Source organism: Dipodomys spectabilis, unplaced genomic scaffold, assembly GCF_019054845.1.
Source record: "Dipodomys spectabilis isolate Male_0828 unplaced genomic scaffold, ASM1905484v1 ptg000210l, whole genome shotgun sequence".
Classification (NCBI taxonomy): Eukaryota; Metazoa; Chordata; class Mammalia; order Rodentia; family Heteromyidae; genus Dipodomys; species Dipodomys spectabilis.
The window spans coordinates 4393126-4412103 of record NW_024870887.1 but is presented as its reverse complement, the minus strand read 5'-3'; the positions used below and the strand labels follow the sequence as shown (position 1 = coordinate 4412103).

The window sequence follows — 18978 nt, the reverse complement described above, 5'->3', positions numbered from 1 at the left end:
AAATGAAAAAGGTTTTAAAAACCATGAAGGGCTGTATGGCAGCCATGGAGAAATATTGACAGAACTATGAAAGCATGGCAGTTTCTCTCTTGTTTTTGGAAGAGGCCCTTGGACTCAGACATGTGAGTCAACACCAATCTTTTACGCTTGGCTTCCTTACCTTAATAACAACAATGAGGCCTCTCCTATACATCTCATGGGTTTGGGGAAGATAAATGAGATAATAAATGGAAAAATACTTCAAGATATTGCAGGTCTTATTACTGATATTGAAGTGAAATTTCTAAGAAAAACTGGCAGAGTGCCAAAAGCATGCCATAAATCTCACGTCCATTTACTAGTGAAGAACAGTTGCAAAAGCTGCAGTGTCTAGTTCCTGTATCAACTCAGTGACAAGATGGAGGGAGAAGAGGAGTCATGTGTACATGATAATAAGCTGTCAAGGGCTTGCTTTCAGTGCATGTTGGGTATGTGATATGCTACTCTTCATGTCAGAAAGAATATAGGCAGCTAAGAATATAGAATAAGAATATAGGCAGCTATTTCTTGGGAGTTGAAAAAAGAAACTCTTCAAGGCTGAATTTTCAAATTTAACAAAGGTGACAGGAAGAACAACAGAGTGGACCAGACAGGGTAAGAATGAGATGTTTTACTTTACTGTGAATTTTTAAAAATTAAGTGAATGTTGCCAAACCCTGATGGTTCACACCTGTAATCCTAGCTATTCAGAAGGCTGAGAACTGAGGATTGTGGTTCAAAGCCAGGCAGGGTAGGAAAATCCATGACACTCTTATCTCCAATTAACCAGAAAACTGGAAGTGGAGCTGTGGCTCAAAATGGCAGTGTTCGTTAGCCTTGAGCAAAAGAGCTCAAGGACAGTGCCCAGGCCCAGAGTTCAAGCCCCACAACTGACAAAAAAACAAAAACAAACCCTAAACACCCCCAAACTAGTGAATATATTGTCAACTCAAGAAATAAAATGAAAATAAAGAAAATAATCTTTTTAGGGAGAATCCAAACATTTTGTGTTGGTTTGGGCATTAGGCAGATGGGCAGCTACTTCTTTTTTTTTTTTTTTTAAGTCTCTGTTCCAGGGACATAAAGAAATCTCGAGTGAATACAGATTTGTGTAGATGTGTGTATATGCAGCATGTGTGTGTGGACATGTGTGTATAAAAATGCATGCCAGAGACTTGTGGTCAGCACTATCTCCCCTAAAAGCTGGAAATATCCAGGCAGGGATGCCGAAACATCTTCTCTCCTCTCTCTCTCTCCTCTCTCTCTCTCACCTGCTCCTCCTTCCCTTTCTTCCCTACCTCTTCCCTCCATCCTGGGCCTGGGCTTTGTCCCTGAGTTCTTTTTACTCAAAGGCTAGCACCAGACCACTAGAGCCATAGCTCCACATCTGGTTTTTGGGTGGTTATTTGGAGATAAGAATCTCATGGATTTTCCTGCCCAGTCTAGCTTCGAACAATGATCCTCAGATCTCAGCCTCCGGGATTGCTAGGATTATAGACAAGAGCCATTGGTGTTCAGTTCATAAGCCTTTCTTTTAAGTTGGAGTTTTGGATTACCTTAAGAACACCAATTTAATTATATCGTTACTTTCTAGGAGGCTGTCAGAATGCACTTTATAGGACAAAACGAGATGAAAAGCAGGAACAGAGGTTCTGATTTCCACTTCTTCACTATAACCACTAGTTAGTACCATCCTTAGATTATTTGTGGCTTAAAAACAATGCTATCTCCCAGAATATCTGGATTGTTTCAAAGGACTTCCTAGTTAAAAGAGCTTGAAAAGCTGAAATCAAGAAACAATTCTTCCTGATTGGCTGGGTTTCTGTAGCCCTCATGACCTCCAGAATGATGGAAACAATAAACGATATTGGAATAAACTATCTTTGAACATCAGGATGTATGATCTCCTTCTGTTTGCTCTCTGTGGAGTCCACCGAGTCTGCAATCTTGGGCTGTTCATCTTCCAGAAGAGCCGGTCTTTGAAGTCTTTTGTCCCCTTGGTTAGAGGCCAACTGAGCATATTTTCATCTTCTTATAAATACAGTGTTCCAGCATCATCCCACTGAAAAGGGTCTACCTTCTCATTGGCTGTGGTGGAGCATTTGAATTTGAGGGCTTTGGTGCATTCGGGTCGTCTAACATGAAACAAAGGCTATGCCATTTGGAGATGCTTTTGTTGAGACCACAATTCATTTCTGAGATCTCAATCAAATAAAAGCTTAAGAATAAACTGCAAATTCTTTTAATATGCCTAACAAAGAAGACAATTTACAATACATAGATTTCCAAGCATATATCCAAACCAAAATTTTTTTAAAAAATTAGTAATATCAGCTTAGCTAAAGAGCTTAAGCAAAATAAGACAATGTTCACTGATCTAACTCTTTTAAGTACTTTTAGAAAAGCACTGCTCCAGTTAGCCTCAGATCTTAAGTGTTCAGGATGGTATTCTGCACAAAGGATATACTGAAATGTTGGCAGAATTAAACTCTGCTTTCATTTGGGGGTTTTTAAGAAGGCAAATCTCAAACCAGGTACCAGTGGCTCATGCCTATAATCCTAGCTACTCAGGAAGCTAAGATCTGAGGATCACTGTTCAAAGTCAGCCTGGGCAGAAAAGTCCTTGAGACTTTTATCTCTAATAAACTACCACCCCTCTGCCTAAAACCAAAAGTGAAGTTTTGGCTCAAATGGTAGAATGCCAGCTTTTGAGCAAAAGAAACTCAGAGACAGAGAGCCCTGGCCCTGAGTTCAAGCCCTAGTATCAACACCAAACAAACAAGGAGGAGGAGGAGGAGGAGGAAAGAAAGAAAGGCAAGAAAGAAAGGCAAGAAAGAAAGAAAGAAGGAAAGAAAGAAAGAAAGAAAGAAGAGAAAGGAAGGAAGAAAACGAAAAGAAAAAAAAGAAAAGAAAGAAAACCTCTTATAAAACTGAAGACCTCTAAAGCTAAATGAGGCTCTGTGTCTCACCTAAAAGACTAACAGAAAACACACGGAACTGAACTTGTAGCTTTCTCAGGAAATAAAATAAACCTGAGTGGAGACACTGGTTTCCAGCGAGATTGCATGGTGGATAGCATTTAAAATGTCAATGTAGTTGTTAGTTCCCTGGTCTTAATCACATTGTTTAGATTCCCTCTGGCAATTATCTTTTCTATGCTCACCTGTATGCAAAGTTTGCTGATTCCAGCAGGTACTATAGTCTCCTTGGATACATGGGAACCTTAATCCACCTTTTCAATGGTGGGAGAGTTCAAAAGATTCAGTACAAAGGGACAGCTTCATAGCTGGGACCACTACAGGAAACACTGGGAGACTGAGAAGGAACTACAAGTTGGCATTCCTACCCACAGTGTACATCGAGGTTATGATTCTCCAGACCATATGCATACACAGGGTATTCTCAGCGTTGTAGAAGAAACAGTAGAGCACACTATGCTTGAAATCTCTCTGAAATGATGTTATTTTATGACATACTAAGGAAAATGGGTGCAGTAGATAAGGTGACTATGGGCTCCAGCTCCCCCAATAACTGCTGAGATCAGACGTCTATAGGTTGGTCTAGCAGTGACACAGAGGTGTGCCCAGTACATAGACTGGGAATTTTTATTGAATTGCTGAGAATAAGAGATCCGGGATCAGAAGGTCTTGGCCCAAATGCTATTTCCTTCAACTAGGTATGCTTCAGTTTGCTTTTCTATAAAATGGGGATAGTAAATACCCCAACCTTACTGGGGCTGTTAGAGAATTGTATGAAATTATGAATGGAAAGTATTTAGCACAGTACTTTGCATATAAACACTCAATAAATGATTTTATGTATCTCGGATGAAATACAAAGTATTATTACCTATAAATTAAAAAATTATTCCAGTGACTTTTTGGTGAAAATGGATGAGATGAAATTGACTGGGATTGAAGAAATGACCAGTAAGATGCCCGCTTACTGATGAATTGTACATTTTAATTTTTTTTCATTTTTCAAGTTGTGGTTAAGCATAATAAAATTTCCCATCTTAGCAGGTGTCATAAAGTATTCCCACATGGTTTTTTAATTTTTATTTATTTTTTTTAAATTTTTTTGGGTCTGGTCGTGGGGCCTGAACTCTGGGCCTGGGCGCTGTCCCTCAGCTCTTCAGCTCAAGGCTAGCACTCTACCACTTGAGCCACAACGCCACTTCTGGCTTTTTTCTTTTTGCTTATGTGGTGTTGAGGAATCGAACCCAGGGCCTCATGCATGCAAGGCAAGCACTCTACCACTGAGCCACCTTCCCAACCCATATACTCACATTGTTGTATATCACCACTATCCATCTCCAGAACTCTTCATCACCCCAAACTGAGATGTCAAGTCTATTAAATACAACTTCCCATTCTCCCTTCCCCTCAGCTCTGGACACTTACCATTGCTTTCTATTCCTAAGAATCTGACCGTTCTAGTTATCTCATATGGGTGGAATCATATTGCATTTGTCCTTTGGTGAGTTGTGTTTTGACATCCCTTTAACCTTCCTCCCACTGGAGGGTTTAAGTTTAGCCAAAGGGTCTTCTTAGTCAGAAGTCACTCCTCAAGCTCTTTCAGTGCATGCTAGGGCAGACCATCCCAACCACCTATCTGGAAGAAAAATCCTATTAACTGTGTTTTGGTTCCAAACTAGATTTCCTATCTGTGTGAAGGATGACTGAGGGGGAAAAGGGTCTAGCCAGACTAAATAGTTCAAACGCATGTGCACTGGGGATAGGAAGGGCTTCCCAGCTTGTAATGGACTGCAGGTTGTAATGCTAGTGAGCGCCTCCATCACACATGGCTCCATAGGAGTTCTTACACATTCATTCTTCACCAGGATGTTCCTGGGCCTGCTAACACACAAAATATCCCAGACCTGGGCTCATCAATTCCAAATCTGCTCTTCCTAATAGAATCCTTGCTTTAGCTGACGGCATCATCAACTACTTTGAAGCCAAAAGTAGAACTCTAGGACTCAACTTACGTTTTCTTAGACCCTCATATTCTACCTGGAGTCAGTTACTAAGCCTTATTCAGTTTAACTCAGAAGGTATTTCTTGAACCATTTTCTTCCCTTCCACTCATATCAAGACTGCTTTATTTTATTTCAAGGCTAGTCTGAGATCCATTCCAAGACCTTGCCTCAAAAAGAAGAAAAATTAAAAAGAAAATAACTTAGAAGGCATTTGTGAACTGGATAAATCAAGATCTTCTTAAGTAAGATGCAAAACACATGGCTGTAAATTTAAGAAATGATGAAACAGATTTCATCAAAATTATACAAGTTTTGTTTCTAGAAAGTAAAAAGTCTTTAAAATATTTGCAGAACATATGAACTGACAAAGATTTCTTTCCAAAGATACAAGGAACTCATAACTTGGGGCTAAGGATGTGGCTCAATTGTATAGTATTTGTCTAATACGTGTGAGAGGTGTTAAGTTTGATTCCTAACACACACACACACACACACACACACACACACACACACACACACACACACACACACACACACACACTCTCACACATACACATACCCTCAAAAACAAAAACCCTCTAACTCAATAATAAGGCAACTGGCCAATTGAAAAGATTTGAACAGACACTTCAAATTTACTTACTTGAATGGTAAACATGTGAAAAGATGCTCAACACCAATAGACATTAAGTTAAAGGCCACAATGAGACACTACAACATACCCGACAATAGCTACAATTAAAAAGACTCAGGGTAGCAGTTGGAAAGGATGTGGAAGAACTGGAACTCTCACATACTATTAAGGAAAATGTAAAAAGTCAGTCTTTGGAAATAGTATGGCAGTGTATTACTCAGTTAAACATATACTTACGATATGACTCAGCATTCCCATTCCCACATCTAACCCAAGAAAAATAAAAACATATGTCAAAACAAAGATTTGCTCTTGAATTATGTTCAAGGAAAATTATTCTTAATAGCCAGAGACTGGAAAGAAATAAAATGTTCATTATCAAGTAAACGGATAAACAATGGAATGGAAAAATAGAATACTACTCAGCAATAAACAAAAATAAAACACTGACACATATACACACGGTAATATGCATAGATCTCAAAAACATTAAGTAGAAGAAATTCAATTTAAAAAACCTATATAATGTATAATTCTACTTTAACAAACTCTATGAATTGTATAACAAGTATACTGTAATAACAGGAAATGGTCAGTGGCTACCTGGAACCAGAAATCAGGTGAGGGATTAACTGCAAAGGCTCATGAGGAAACCTTTTAGGGTGACAGAAACATTCTTTCTTTCTTTCTTTTTTTTTTTGGTCAGTCATGGGGCTTGAACTCTGGGCTTGGGCACTGTCCTTCAGTTCTTCAGCTCAAGGCGAGTACTCTACTGCTTGAGCCACAGCTCTACTTCAGGTTTTCTAGTGTTTTATTGGAGATAAGGTTTTCTAGTGGTTTATGGGAGATAAGAGTCTCATGGACTTTGCTACCCAGGCTGGCTTTGAACCTTGATCCTCAGATCTCAGCCTCCTGAGTAGCTAGGATTACAGGCGTGAGCCACCAGTGCCCAGCATACAGAAACATTCTTGTCTTGATTGTGATATTGAGTCTATGGCTGTATGTGATTGCCAAAATTCATCCAAGGATTTATTTAAAGTTGGTGAACTTTACTACATGTGCATTATACCCTCAAAAGATGGGGAAATGCACATTATGGGCTTCAGGAAGTTGAATCTGTGCTGTACCTGGACAAGTCATTAAAACTTAAGGCAGAGTATTATTTTCTAGCATTTTCTTTATAATGAGCATTAGTAGTTTAGGCTAATATTGAGATGTCAACAGTATAATACCGAACTTACACTGTTGTAAAAGTGCTTGCCTTAGGATCTGAGAATTGAGCCACTCACACATAGGAAGAGTATCTAAACTTAAGAAACCTAGTTTCTATCCCCATTCTTGCTCTCACATCACAAAGCTCAGGCCAGGGCAGCATGATGGCTCACCCTTACCTCTGAAGGAGAGGGCTTTCAGAAATTCTCTACTTCAACAATCTGTACCATGACTCTGTTATTTTCTTATCTTGTCATAAGTGTTGTCCATAATCTCAAAATTATATTTACATTCATCATGACTTTTAATTATAGTAGTTATTTGATTTGCCACTGGGTACTATTATTTTATGAGCTAATAAATACATTCTTCTATCTCTACCTTAAAATTTTTAATTAATTAATTTTATCAGCATTCAGCCATTTGGGGAGGCATTTCATTGTGCTATTTCCATTGTAACTTTTTAAAGATCTGATAACAGTACTTCAATAGACTTGTTTTCCCTTTTTTAGTATGAGATATTTTGTTTCTTTGATTTTTAAATGCTGTTCTCTAAAGAAGGGCTTCACAGGTTGCACCAAAGTTGTCTCTGGCACAAAAAAATGTTAAATACTTCTGACATATGTGCCCTCTAACTGCTAAGCATGCCATTAAAAACTGGCATACTGACTGGATGGCTCATACTCTAAAAGAAAAAAGCTGGAAGTGGCTCAAGTGGTAGAGCACTAGCCTGGAGCTGAAGAGCTGAGGGACAGCGCCCAGGCCCAGAGTTCAGGCCCCATAACCGGACCCCCCCCCAAAAAAAGATTTTGGTTTCTGTGGGTGAGCTGATGTTTTTAACAGCCTCAACTAATCATATTTTCTTAACTAATTTATGGAAAAGGAAAACTGGTTGTAACATCCATTATTTGGGACCACAGCTCTTCTATTCTACAACTCTTCTACAGGAAAGCTTTCAAGATCGATGACTGGATTTGAACACACTGAGAGTAGGTGACAGCTTTAGCTCCAAAAAAAAAAAAAAAAAATCTGTGGTTCAAATAAGCCTTGAACAAAAAAGGTCAGGGAAGCAACCCTGGGCCCTGAGTTCAAGCCTGAGGACCAGCAAAATAATTAATTAAAAACAAGCCACAATAAAAATTGCAATGTGTGATGGCCACACAGAGGTTCATTATAGTTTTTTTTTCCTACTTCCTTTTCCTCTATTTTTCAAGAGAGGTTATACTGGGGCTTCATCTTAGAGCCCTGTGCTTACTAGAGAAACATTCTACCACTTTGGAACCATGGCTGCAGCCCTCTACTTTTGAAATTTCTATAATAAATAGTCCCTTTCCCTCTCCCTTTTTCTCTTCCTTTCTTTTCTTTAAGAATCACAGCATTCAGTATAGATCCAGTCCGCAGAAATGATTATTCTGTATGTAAAGGAGTGAAGCTTGCCACAGTCCCACCTGCTTCTTTCTCATCTCAGAATCAGGCTCCTCCATACTTGCATTGCTCCTGAATTTGGGAAAGCATGTAACCTTGCAGGTTTTCATGGGATTTTATGTCAAACCATGATCAATAACCACATTTATTATTAATAACTAGGTTAAACCAAGTCTTAAAAAATTCTCAGTAGCAAGTTAATTCTCTAGCTGATTTAATTAGTTTTGTTCTTTCAGTGGCCACAGAATGAATCCCTACCTCTGGCTAGTTAGTATATTTGTGTTGCTGGGCAGGGAATTAGAATCAGATAAACTGACACTACCATTGGGGAATAACTCCAGTCTCATGTTTCTCTGCCTTCAGCTAGTTCTACCATCTCTAATGAGATGTCCATTCTTCCTCCTCAGAGATGATGACAGTGATCATCTTTCTGACTTGTGCATGATAGGGCATTGATCTTTTACTCTAGTTCTTGGGGCTTCCAGTTTCTCTGTGGAGTTCTCAGAGAGTCTAAAAGTTGTCACCCACCAGTGGATACTGCCAAACAATTACCTGAAGCTTAGCACATGGGGTCTAGAATCAGTTTCTAGATTTAAGTCCTGGCTATCACTTACATCTTGCAATAGTTTTTCCTTTTGTTCCATGGGGGTAATACTAGTAATTACCTTCAGAAAGGTGTTGGAAGGATTAAGTCATATATACAAAGTATTGGGAACAGTGGCTGGGGCATGGCATACATGTTAACTATGGTTCCTGTGATCTTCAACAGAAACATTTTTGTACCAAGTGATGCCTATGTATCCCCCGTGTTACTATTTTAGTATTGATTATAAGCAGAGTTTTTAGCCTGGTGCCGGTGGCTCAGACCTGTAATCGTAGCTACTCAGGAGGCTGAGAACTGTGGTTTGAAGTCAGTCCAAGAAGAAAAATCCATGAGATTCCTATCTCCAATTAACTATACCAAAAAGCCAGAAGTGGAGCTATGGCTCAAATGGTAGAATGTCAGCCTTAAATAAAAAATCTAAAGGACAGTGCCAGACAACTGAGTTCAAGCCCCAGGACTGGCACCAAAAAAAAAAAAAAAAATCAAAATTATAGGTTACTCTCTGTTAGCAGCTTTCTTTACTTCATTGTGTGAGATGCCTTTCTGGTTAAAATTTGTTAAGATGATCTCGGTTGCATACATTTTTAAGTAAAAAAAAAAAAATCACTGAAAATTTACATAGACTTTCTTTGATCAGAAAAACTCACTTTTTCACAATCACTTTAATTCAATAATTACTATGGAAAAGAATCATACAACCTATACAAGGTAAAGAGAAAAAGAAATTATTGCCTGTTAGTTTACAACTTCTGCCTTACAAGGGACCCTTTAAGATCTTTAAAAGGCCCTCTGTACAACTCCTTAATATAATAACAAAAATTTATATCTAAAAATAATTTTAAAAATCTTTTAAAAAGGTGTATAAATCCAAGGCACCACAATAGAGTATTTCCAAGAAGATGAATGAAATAAATACTCAGCACAGAACTTACATATTTGATCTAAAGATGAAATGCAAGTTTCAATTTGAGTCAAAACAGTGAGAGTGGCTTGCCTAGGGACCTAGGCTCTGAGTAGTGAACTGAGAGTATTGTGTGCTTGTGTGTGGAATGAAAAAAATGAAAGCACAGGGCTAACCACCCTCAAGAAGTCTCAGATGAAAACTAACCAGAGTGTTTCAGGTGTAAAAAGGATCCAGTAGCTCTCATAGGTAAAATGAAAAGATATTAGAAAGATTAAATTTTTTCCCTTATTATTATTATTATTATTATTATTATTATTGTGTTTACTGGGGCTTAAACTCAGGACCTTGTACTATTTCTTAGCTTTTTCACTCAAGGCTGTTACTCTACTACTTAAACCACAGCTTTTTGCTGGTTGATTGGAGATAAGAGTCTGAACTTTCTTGCCCTGCCTTGGCTTCAAACTGTGATCTTCAGATCTCAGTCTCCTGAGATGTTAGGATTCCCGGTGTGAGTCAATGGCACCCAGCCATATTCTTTGCCACTAAGCAACATCAAGAAATGATTGGTTTTACTTTTTATTCATAACCAACTGGTTCCTGTTAGTTTGATAGTTATTATTCATTTGAGAAACAATCAACTTAATTAAACTTATAATCTCTATCTCTGATAGAAAATGAACAAGCTAAATCTAAAATAACATTGTATTTCTTTATGAACTTGGCTTGCAGCAATTTCTAATACATACCATTGGGGCTACTAAATTTCAATCGACTCTGATTAATCAATTTAATCCTTTCTGATTCTCATTTGTTCTTCAAATGTATTCATTCATATAAAAATGCAATTTGCATCTAAAAAGTAAGTTTGGAAAAGCATCATGGTTTAGGTTTTGCTGAGTCATCCAGCAGCCATCTTGTTTGCTGCCTGGCAAATGTTCTACACAGGCCACCTTCCCACCTTCTCTCCCTCCTTCCCTTTCTTTCTTTCCTTTCCTTCCCTTTCCTCTATTCCCTGTAATGGGGGTTCAGCTGTTCTGCTCATGGCTAACAACCACGAGATTCTAAGATTTTCACAGGCTTTCCTGCCCAGGCTGGCTTTGAATTCAGATCTCAGCCTCCTGAGTGGCTATTACAGGCATGAGCCACCAGCGCCTGGCAGATCGCTTTTTCTATGGAGGAATATGGGAATCTCATCACTTGGCTCATGAACAGAGTGGCTGCTGTGGTGGCTTTGCCTCTGTGGTGAGGCAATAGTGCAACATCTACATAAATCATTTCCTGTGTAAGAGACAAGGAAGCAGCAGGCTGCTTGATTTAATCAGAGCTGAAGTATCTGTAGCCACCAAACCAAGCCTTTCAAAAGATGTCCTGCTTTCTAACTTATTGGCCTTAAGATTCAAATGTTAATTTTTTCTCACTTGAAAAATTAAAAGTTAGAATTTTATTAGAAACAGCCCTCTGATGAAGAAAAATAACTGTTTTCTGTACTTACTGAACAAGTAAGTCGAATGAATGAATGAACACAGAAATAAAGACACAGAAAGAATATTAAGAAATTCATGCCAGCATTAATCATTAAAATAAAATTTTTTTAAAAGAGAGAAACCTATCATTCTTCTTCTTCTTCTTCTTTTTTTTTTGGGTCTGGTCATGGGCCTGAACTCTGGGCCTGGGCGCTGTCCTTCAGCTCTTCAGCTCAAGGCTAGCGCTCTACCACTTGAGCCACAACGCCCATTTCCAGTTTTTTTTTTCCTGCTTATGTGGTGCTAAGGAATCGAACTCAGGGCCTCATGCATTGCAAGGCAAGTGCTCTACCACTGAGCCACCTTCCTAGTCCAAACCCATCATTCTTTAGACTCAGCAAACCTGCCACCCCTCCACACCCCCATGACAATGGTAAAATGGATTACCATAGCAGTCCAAGCCAGCAAAGGTACCCCAGAAACAGCAGCAGGGCCATTCACAAGAGAATTGCTTTTCTCTTTTCTTTAAAATCTATGATAGTTTATAGCAATGGTAGACAGCTATAGTGTGTTAAATATAGTATTTCATACATCAATGTAACATGTATAGCAGTTAGTAGCAAAAACAAAGAGGAAGCATAGGAGTACAGTTGTTAACCTTTTATCAGAATTAAGTCACAACTAACTTGAAGTAGATTGGGTCAAGTTAAAGATCCATAGTACAGTCTCAAAAACAAATCATGAAGAAAGTAATTTAAAAAAAAAAAATGACGCCGGGCGCTGGTGGCTCACGCCTGTAATCCTAGCTACTCAGGAGGCTGAGATCTGAGGATTGTGGTTCAAAGCCAGCCTGGGCAGGAGAGACCGTGAGACTCCCTATCTCTAATAAACCACCAGAAAACCGGAAGTGGCGCTGTAGCTCAAGTGGTAGAGCACTCGCCTTGAGCTGAAGAGCTGAGGAACAGAGCCCAGACCGAGTTCAAGCCCCACGACCGACAAAAATAAATAAATAGATAAATAAAAAATAAAAAAAAAAATGAAGCAACCTCCCCAACAAATCAACATCTGACTCTCCCACTGCTGACTGTGCCCAGCCTGCCCCGCCCACCCAGCCTGCCTCAGCTGCTGGATGTCTCCTCCCCATCCACACTAACAGCAGCTCCTTGGTATCTAGCACAGCCCTCTGCTCTGCTCCATCACAGCACTGGCGCCATTTGAGATTTATGCATTTGCTCATTTACTTCTTTATTATCCATCTCTCCATTTAAGAGAGCTTGCCAGGCGCCAGTAGCTCACACCTGTAATCCTAGCTACTCTGGAGGCTGAGATGGAGGACCATGGTTCAAAGCCAGCCCAGGCAGTGAGACTCTTATCTCCAATAAACCACTAGAAAACTGGAAGTGGGGTTGTGGCTCAAGCAGTAGAGCACTCGCCTTGAGCTGAAGAGTGCAGGGATAGCACCCAAGCCCAGAGTTCAAGCCCCACAACCAACAACATTCATATGTACATATGTTAATATAATTATATATGTAATATAAAACTAGAATAATTTTCTTTCATATATCCCTTGTATATATAATAGGATAGTAACAAGATTTTTTTGTTTTTGTTTTTGCCAGTCGTGGGACTTAAACTCTGGGTCTGGGTGCTACCCTTGAGCCTCTCTGTGCTCAAGGCTAGCACTCTACCACTTGAGCCACAGCCCATTTCTGGCCTTTTCCAATTAGTTTATTGGAGATAAGAGTCTCATGGACTTTTCTGTCCAGGCTGGCTTCGAACCACAATCCTCATATCTCAGCCTCCTGAGTAGCTAGGATTACAAGTGTGAGTCACCAGTACCTGGCTGGTATTTGTTTTTAAAATGCATACCGTACCCAAGCCTGGAGGTATACACCTGTAATCTCAGTAACTCAGGAGGCTGAGGCAGGAGGATGGCAAGTTCAAGGCCATCCTGGTCTCAACAGCAAATTCAAGGACAGCCTAAGGTACATATGAAGAGCCTATCTCAACAACAACAACAACAAAACCAAGGATGTTGCTCAGAAGTAGAGTAACTGCCTACCATGCATATAGCAGGCCCTGGGTTTGCTCACCAGCCCTGAACAAAACATGTCTCACTGTCAGATTCCACCCCCACCCACCAGTACCCCCTTACCACAGCCACAATAATTGAATCATACCATTCTACTTCAATTTTACTTGCTGTCTTTTCTCATCTAGACCAAGGGTTGAAAGGGCCAAATGATGACTATTTTTGGCTTTGTAGGCCTATAATGTACATCATCTCTGCACATTATTTCTTTTGTTATCCTTTAAAAATGTAAACACTATTCCTAGCTTGAGAACCATATTGAAATAGGCTGATGGTGGGATCTGGCCTCCAGACTTCAGTTTTCCAACTCCTGCTACAGTTCTGCAAGAGTCTTAAGATTAAACTTAAAATTTTATCTCACTGAGCTCAAGAGCTCAGGTCAATTGATTGCACATAAAGGTACAGCAAAATGGGCAGGTTTGGTCTGATAGGCATTTGTTAGGAAGACATGCCCTAAGGTCCATGTGGGATGACCCAGTGATTTATAGGTCACAGTCACAGGATCTTGCCTATTGTTTTAGAAGTTGAGGATCTCAATGTTCTCCCCTTCTCTCCCTACTACTGTGTGTAGTAGCAACTGTGCTACTACACACAGCCTGTGTCTTCCTTTGTCTACTTACAGCGTGCTCAGTGGGGCCCAGGAAGAGAGGAGTCATCACTTCCCCAAGGCCTGCTCTTGTGTCTATTCTTTGCCTGAAAAGCTACTGGCTTGAAGACATCTACCACTAATGGTAAGAACAATTCGGAAAATATGGAATTTCTTTCTCTAGAGCTAATGGACACTTCTTAGATCACATCCACAAAACCTTCCTAAAACATTTCTGAGTGGGAAAGTTTCTGATTCTGTTGTCATTTCACTAACTGATGATAAATGCAGGAAGGAAAGACATAATAAAGGAAAAGGAAAGTGCCATCGCCACACTCTGGCCTACAGTTCCACTCCTGAAATTGTCATTCCAGTGGGATCCCAGAACATATACCATGTCTTTCCCTGCAGTGGTCTCACTTCTGTACTCTCCCCTAAGAAGGGATCAGAGATGTCTGCCTCTTTCCTCTAACACCCAAAAAAGAGTTACCCACTAGCACCTATTCTGCTGACACTATCTTGCTTGCCCCGAATGAATGCAGAGGGAGGGGGAGCAGGAATGCTATTTCATGTCCTGTTAGGTCTTCAACCTCCAGAAAATGGTGGAGCCACCCACAGAAGACTGGCTCTATCTCCAGGCACTTCCTTCCTCCTCGTTCACATCTTGAGATCCCAGAATAATTTATTGCAGTGTTCTTTGTCATGTCCCTGCCACCCTGTGTTCAACTCCCCATCTTTATGGAAGGAAAAAAGGAACAAATGGTCCCTTGGGTGTTGTAGCCAAGCAAGCAGATGCTTCTAAAGGAAGGTAAGTGTCAGATGCAGAACTGCCTGACTGAAGAAAACATATTATCTAAGCAAGCTTTGCTCTGATGTAGCAAGCCCTACGTTTTAGATAAAGAAGGAGCAAAAGGGTGGAAATAATGTGTTTAAGGACAAGCTGTGAGTGAATGATGGTGCAGGAAATACTATCTAAGTCCATTGATTCACAGCCATGTTCTTATCCGCCAAGAGTGTAGCAGTGACATGAAGGGACAAGGGAGCAAACAGCCTGGGGAGGAAAGAAATGACAATCTTAGAAACATTCTGGAAAGGTAAATTAAACCCCAAGGTCCCTTTGTAGCTGCTCTAAAATACTGCCTAGGGTTCTGTGTTTCTGAAGAAGGGAATTCAAAGTGAAGTGAAAAATTTCACTGGGACTCAATTTCACATGTCTGACTTGGTAAAGCTAAGACAGTGACGTAAAGAAGGAGTGGTAGGAAGTTGTGGTTATACAATGTCATAGAGAATATTTTGTAGACATTTAAAAGCAATAGCAAACTATGCACACTGAATATGCTCACAAGAGGGTCGGCAGGAGCTGGGACGTGGATGATCTTTTATTCCTGAGCATCACTGCAAGTGGTAATCTCCTCTTCTAGCAGCTCTGCTAGAATGTGGCTATGTCCCCCAAGGGCTGCTATGCTAGAAGTTTGGGCCCAGTGTGGCAGTATTAAGAAGTAAGTAGTAGTAGAATCTTTAGGAGGTAAAGCCTAGTAGAACATGGTTATGGCACTGAAGGCACTGCTTTGGGGACAGATTAATGTAATTCCCACAGGAATGGGCTTTTATAAAGCCAAGCCACCCAATGCAATTGGACTCTTCTGCATGTAACTGGTTCTGTTTGTCTGCTATACTGTGACCCAGCTAAGGGGTCTACACAGATAGGGCCATGGATATGGTCTCTGAAGCTCTAAAACTGTGTGCTAAACTTCCTAAAAAAGAAAACCAAATGATCAAAAGTTTTGAGATCTCATATGGGAAAGAGACTTTGAAAAAGAAATCTGTCTAAGGCAAGGCTGCTCTGGCCTGGAGACACTGACACCATGGACTCAATAATTTCCTGTTAAGAGGGGTTGTCCTGGTAGGGGCACTTGGTCATTTTGTTGCATTGCCTCTACCCACTAGATGCCAATAATGATTCCTCTCTCTCACTGTGACAACCCGAAATGTCACCAGACATTGCTAGCTATTCCCTGAGGGGCAAAATCATCCTAGTGATTAAGGTTTACAGATATTCTGGTTTTCCCATCACACAATAAATGCACACATGCTAGAACCAGGACTCTGAAAGCTCACATACTGATTACTCCATGTCATTTGTAACAGTTTTAAATGCGTGCTGATGTTGATAGCAAAAGGATACTCACTGTGTACAAGAAAACAAAAGTCTTTCCACATGAGCAGCAGAGTGAGTTTTGTAAAGCCTTCTGCATCATATTCCACGACACCTCTAAGTAACAAAAACATACACAAACAGAAAACCCTCATCAAAATAAGATCTAAAAGAGACAGTCCCAAGTTAGGACTCTATTCATAAGGTCAGGGCTGTTGAACCTCAAACAGATTTCAGGCAGGTGAGGGTCAGGGAGGGCTTGAGGTTTGGAATGAAAGCATCTAGGTTTAAGTCACAGCTTTGAAATGTGCTATTATGACCTCTGGCAAATCATTTAATCTTTGAATGAAATGAGGAAACAGAGGCTTCCTTATCTGTCAAGCAAATGCAATATTGGTAAACTTCCTCTCAGGGTTATGAGAAAACAAGGCAAACCATAAAATGGAAGCATTAGTTATGAGTAAAAGGACAAATTAAGAAACAAGATCAGCAACAACACTACAAAGCCCAATTTCACCATCCATCTAAATAATGCCTCAGTGCCCCGGGGTGCTTGCAGTAATGAGAAAAAATGACTATATTTGGGATTAGTATTACTTTTCTTCTAAAGTATGTAAAATCCTTTGGTTGCCACCCCCCCCACCCCCACTGCCCCCATACCCTGTCCTCTCGGTGAAGGGTGAAGTAGCCATGTCATAGGTGAGTTCAAACAGGGTGTCAGAGACAACAGCTCCTGATTGGTAAGGTAGCAGGCAAGAACCACCCATGCTCCCTCCATGGCATGGCCACAGCTCCATGCTTTCCGATTCCCTCCTGGCACCAAGTTCCACTCCTTCTCTCAAGTGTGAGTCACCATTTTTGGGTCTAATATTAGATTCCCGCCCCCTCCCCCCCAAACCATGAAGCAGTGTTGGTGGTAAAATCCTGTCAGGAGACCTGAATCCTAGAGACATGGAGTTCCAGCTCTGGCTGTCTTTTTTCTAAGTGTGTGACTTCTACTGAGTCAATGAATTTCCCACAGTCTCAGGGATATCTGAAAAAAGGGAGCAAAATTTCCTGCCAGCCTCATCTCATGACTACACTAGAAGATGATGGAAGTAAAACACTTTGCAGGCAGCAAAAAGCTCAGTGGTCAGGGATCACTTCCCTGGATGCTATAGGAGTCATTATTACCAAGGTTTCTGTGGCTGGGCAAGGCATGCTGCCTCTCTAAGAGAATATTTGCTTCGGTTAATTGTTAAAGAATGCAACAACAACAAATGGTTTGGTGTTGGTAGCTGATGCCTGTAAATCCTAGCTACTCAAGAAGGTTGAGATCTGGAGGAATATGGTTTAAAGTCAGCCTGGGCTGAAAGTCTGAAAGAGCCTATCACCAAAATAATTAGCATAAAGCTGAGCTACAGTTATGATTCAACTGGCAGAGTGAGCAAACTAAACTCGTACAATATCCTGAGTTCAAACCCAGTTGCTGGCAAAAAAAGTAGAAAAAGTGGGGTAAGAAGGGCAGTAGATGGTGTAGGTTGCTCATGTACTAGAGAACCAGGAAGTTCAAGGCCCTGAGTACTACCAAAAAACAGTTGTGTTTTTAAAAAGAATTCTGGGGGCTCTAGAATAAACAAAATACAATAAAGTATCATAAGTAAGAACTCAGTGCTATTTTCTTTTTTTGGGTCCAGTCGTGGGGCCTGAACTCTGGGCCTGGGCGCTGTCCCTCAGCTCTTCAGCTCAAGGCTAGCGCTCTACCACTTGAGCCACAGCGCCACTTCGGCTTTTTTTTTTCTTTTTGCTTATGTGGTGCTGAGGAATCGAACCCAGGGCCTCAGGCATGCAAGGCAAGCGCTCTACCACTGAGCCACCTTCCCAGCCCCCTCAGTGCTATTTTCTTAACCAAATCTACTGGTCAGAGTCACCAGCAAGTGTGAGTATTGTTAGTATATGGTTTAAACAGAGTAAAAACTTACGTGCCAAAGTGACTGAGGAAAGCAGCAATATACTCTCTTCTTTTGTGATATCCTTGAATCACATACTGCACCTGAAATGGGAACCCAAGCTGAGAAGAAGCATAGGCAATTCTCAATGCTTTATAGAAAAACTTCAAAGATTTAGAGAAGTAGAAAGGATGGGAAAATAAACACCCATATTCCCACCACCTATATTCAACAACTCTGAATATTTTGTCTACTTGTTTCATCCAGCTATCTACCTACCCATCTATCAATCAATCCTGCTGAAACATTTCAAAGAAAATTAGAGACATTGTGACAGTTTAATCCCTAAATACTTCAGTATGCAACTTCAAAGAAATAAGACATTCTCCTATGAAACTACAAATACCCTTACACCCAACAAATTTAGCACGCTATCCAAAGTGTTCTCCAGTTTTCCAAAGGCATATTATTAGTTTGCCTTTTTAAGACTTTCAACCTATGATAGCACCTCCTCGAGTGTATGTGCATGTATGCTTGTATATGTCCCAAAGCACACACATGATTGCCCTTTTAAAGACACTGATTGCTTTCTTTTTTTCCTTTATTTTGTATAAAGTGGAAGTTAGAACTAAAGGTATGATTCGTTTCAGGGTCAACATTTTTAGCAAGACATCTTCATAGTTAATACTGGGCTTCTCCAAGTGGTTAACAATAGCCAGGTGACTCCATTGTAAAGAGATGTGCCCTTTTGCCTTGGTGAATGTGTACCACAGGCACAATCGTGCCCCCAAATCCACAGTATTTACCTCTTGAAGAAGCTGAAGGCATAGTTCCCTATCAACTACTCATTTAGGAATTTTAGTATTTGTTGGGAGATTCTTGACTGAATCAATTAATTTCATTAATTAAAAATAATGGTGCAAGATGGTAAATGGTGGGCTTAAAAACATCTATCATCCTTTTTGCTTTATCGGCT

The 18978-nt window shown here is 40.2% G+C and overlaps 1 protein-coding gene across 2 annotated transcripts in view; it reads right to left on the bottom strand.

Annotated features, from left to right (window-relative positions):
• Nucleotides 1-18978, bottom strand: part of Babam2 (BRISC and BRCA1 A complex member 2) — a 397121-nt gene that overhangs the window by 58129 nt on the left and 320014 nt on the right. For both annotated transcript variants that reach the window (XM_042696762.1, XM_042696763.1), the window contains exons 9-10: nucleotides 18036-18106; nucleotides 16109-16191 (exon numbers count right to left, since the gene is read on the bottom strand). In XM_042696762.1, the coding sequence (XP_042552696.1) occupies nucleotides 16109-16191; nucleotides 18036-18106 (154 nt within the window). The remainder of the gene's footprint in view (nucleotides 1-16108; nucleotides 16192-18035; nucleotides 18107-18978) is intronic.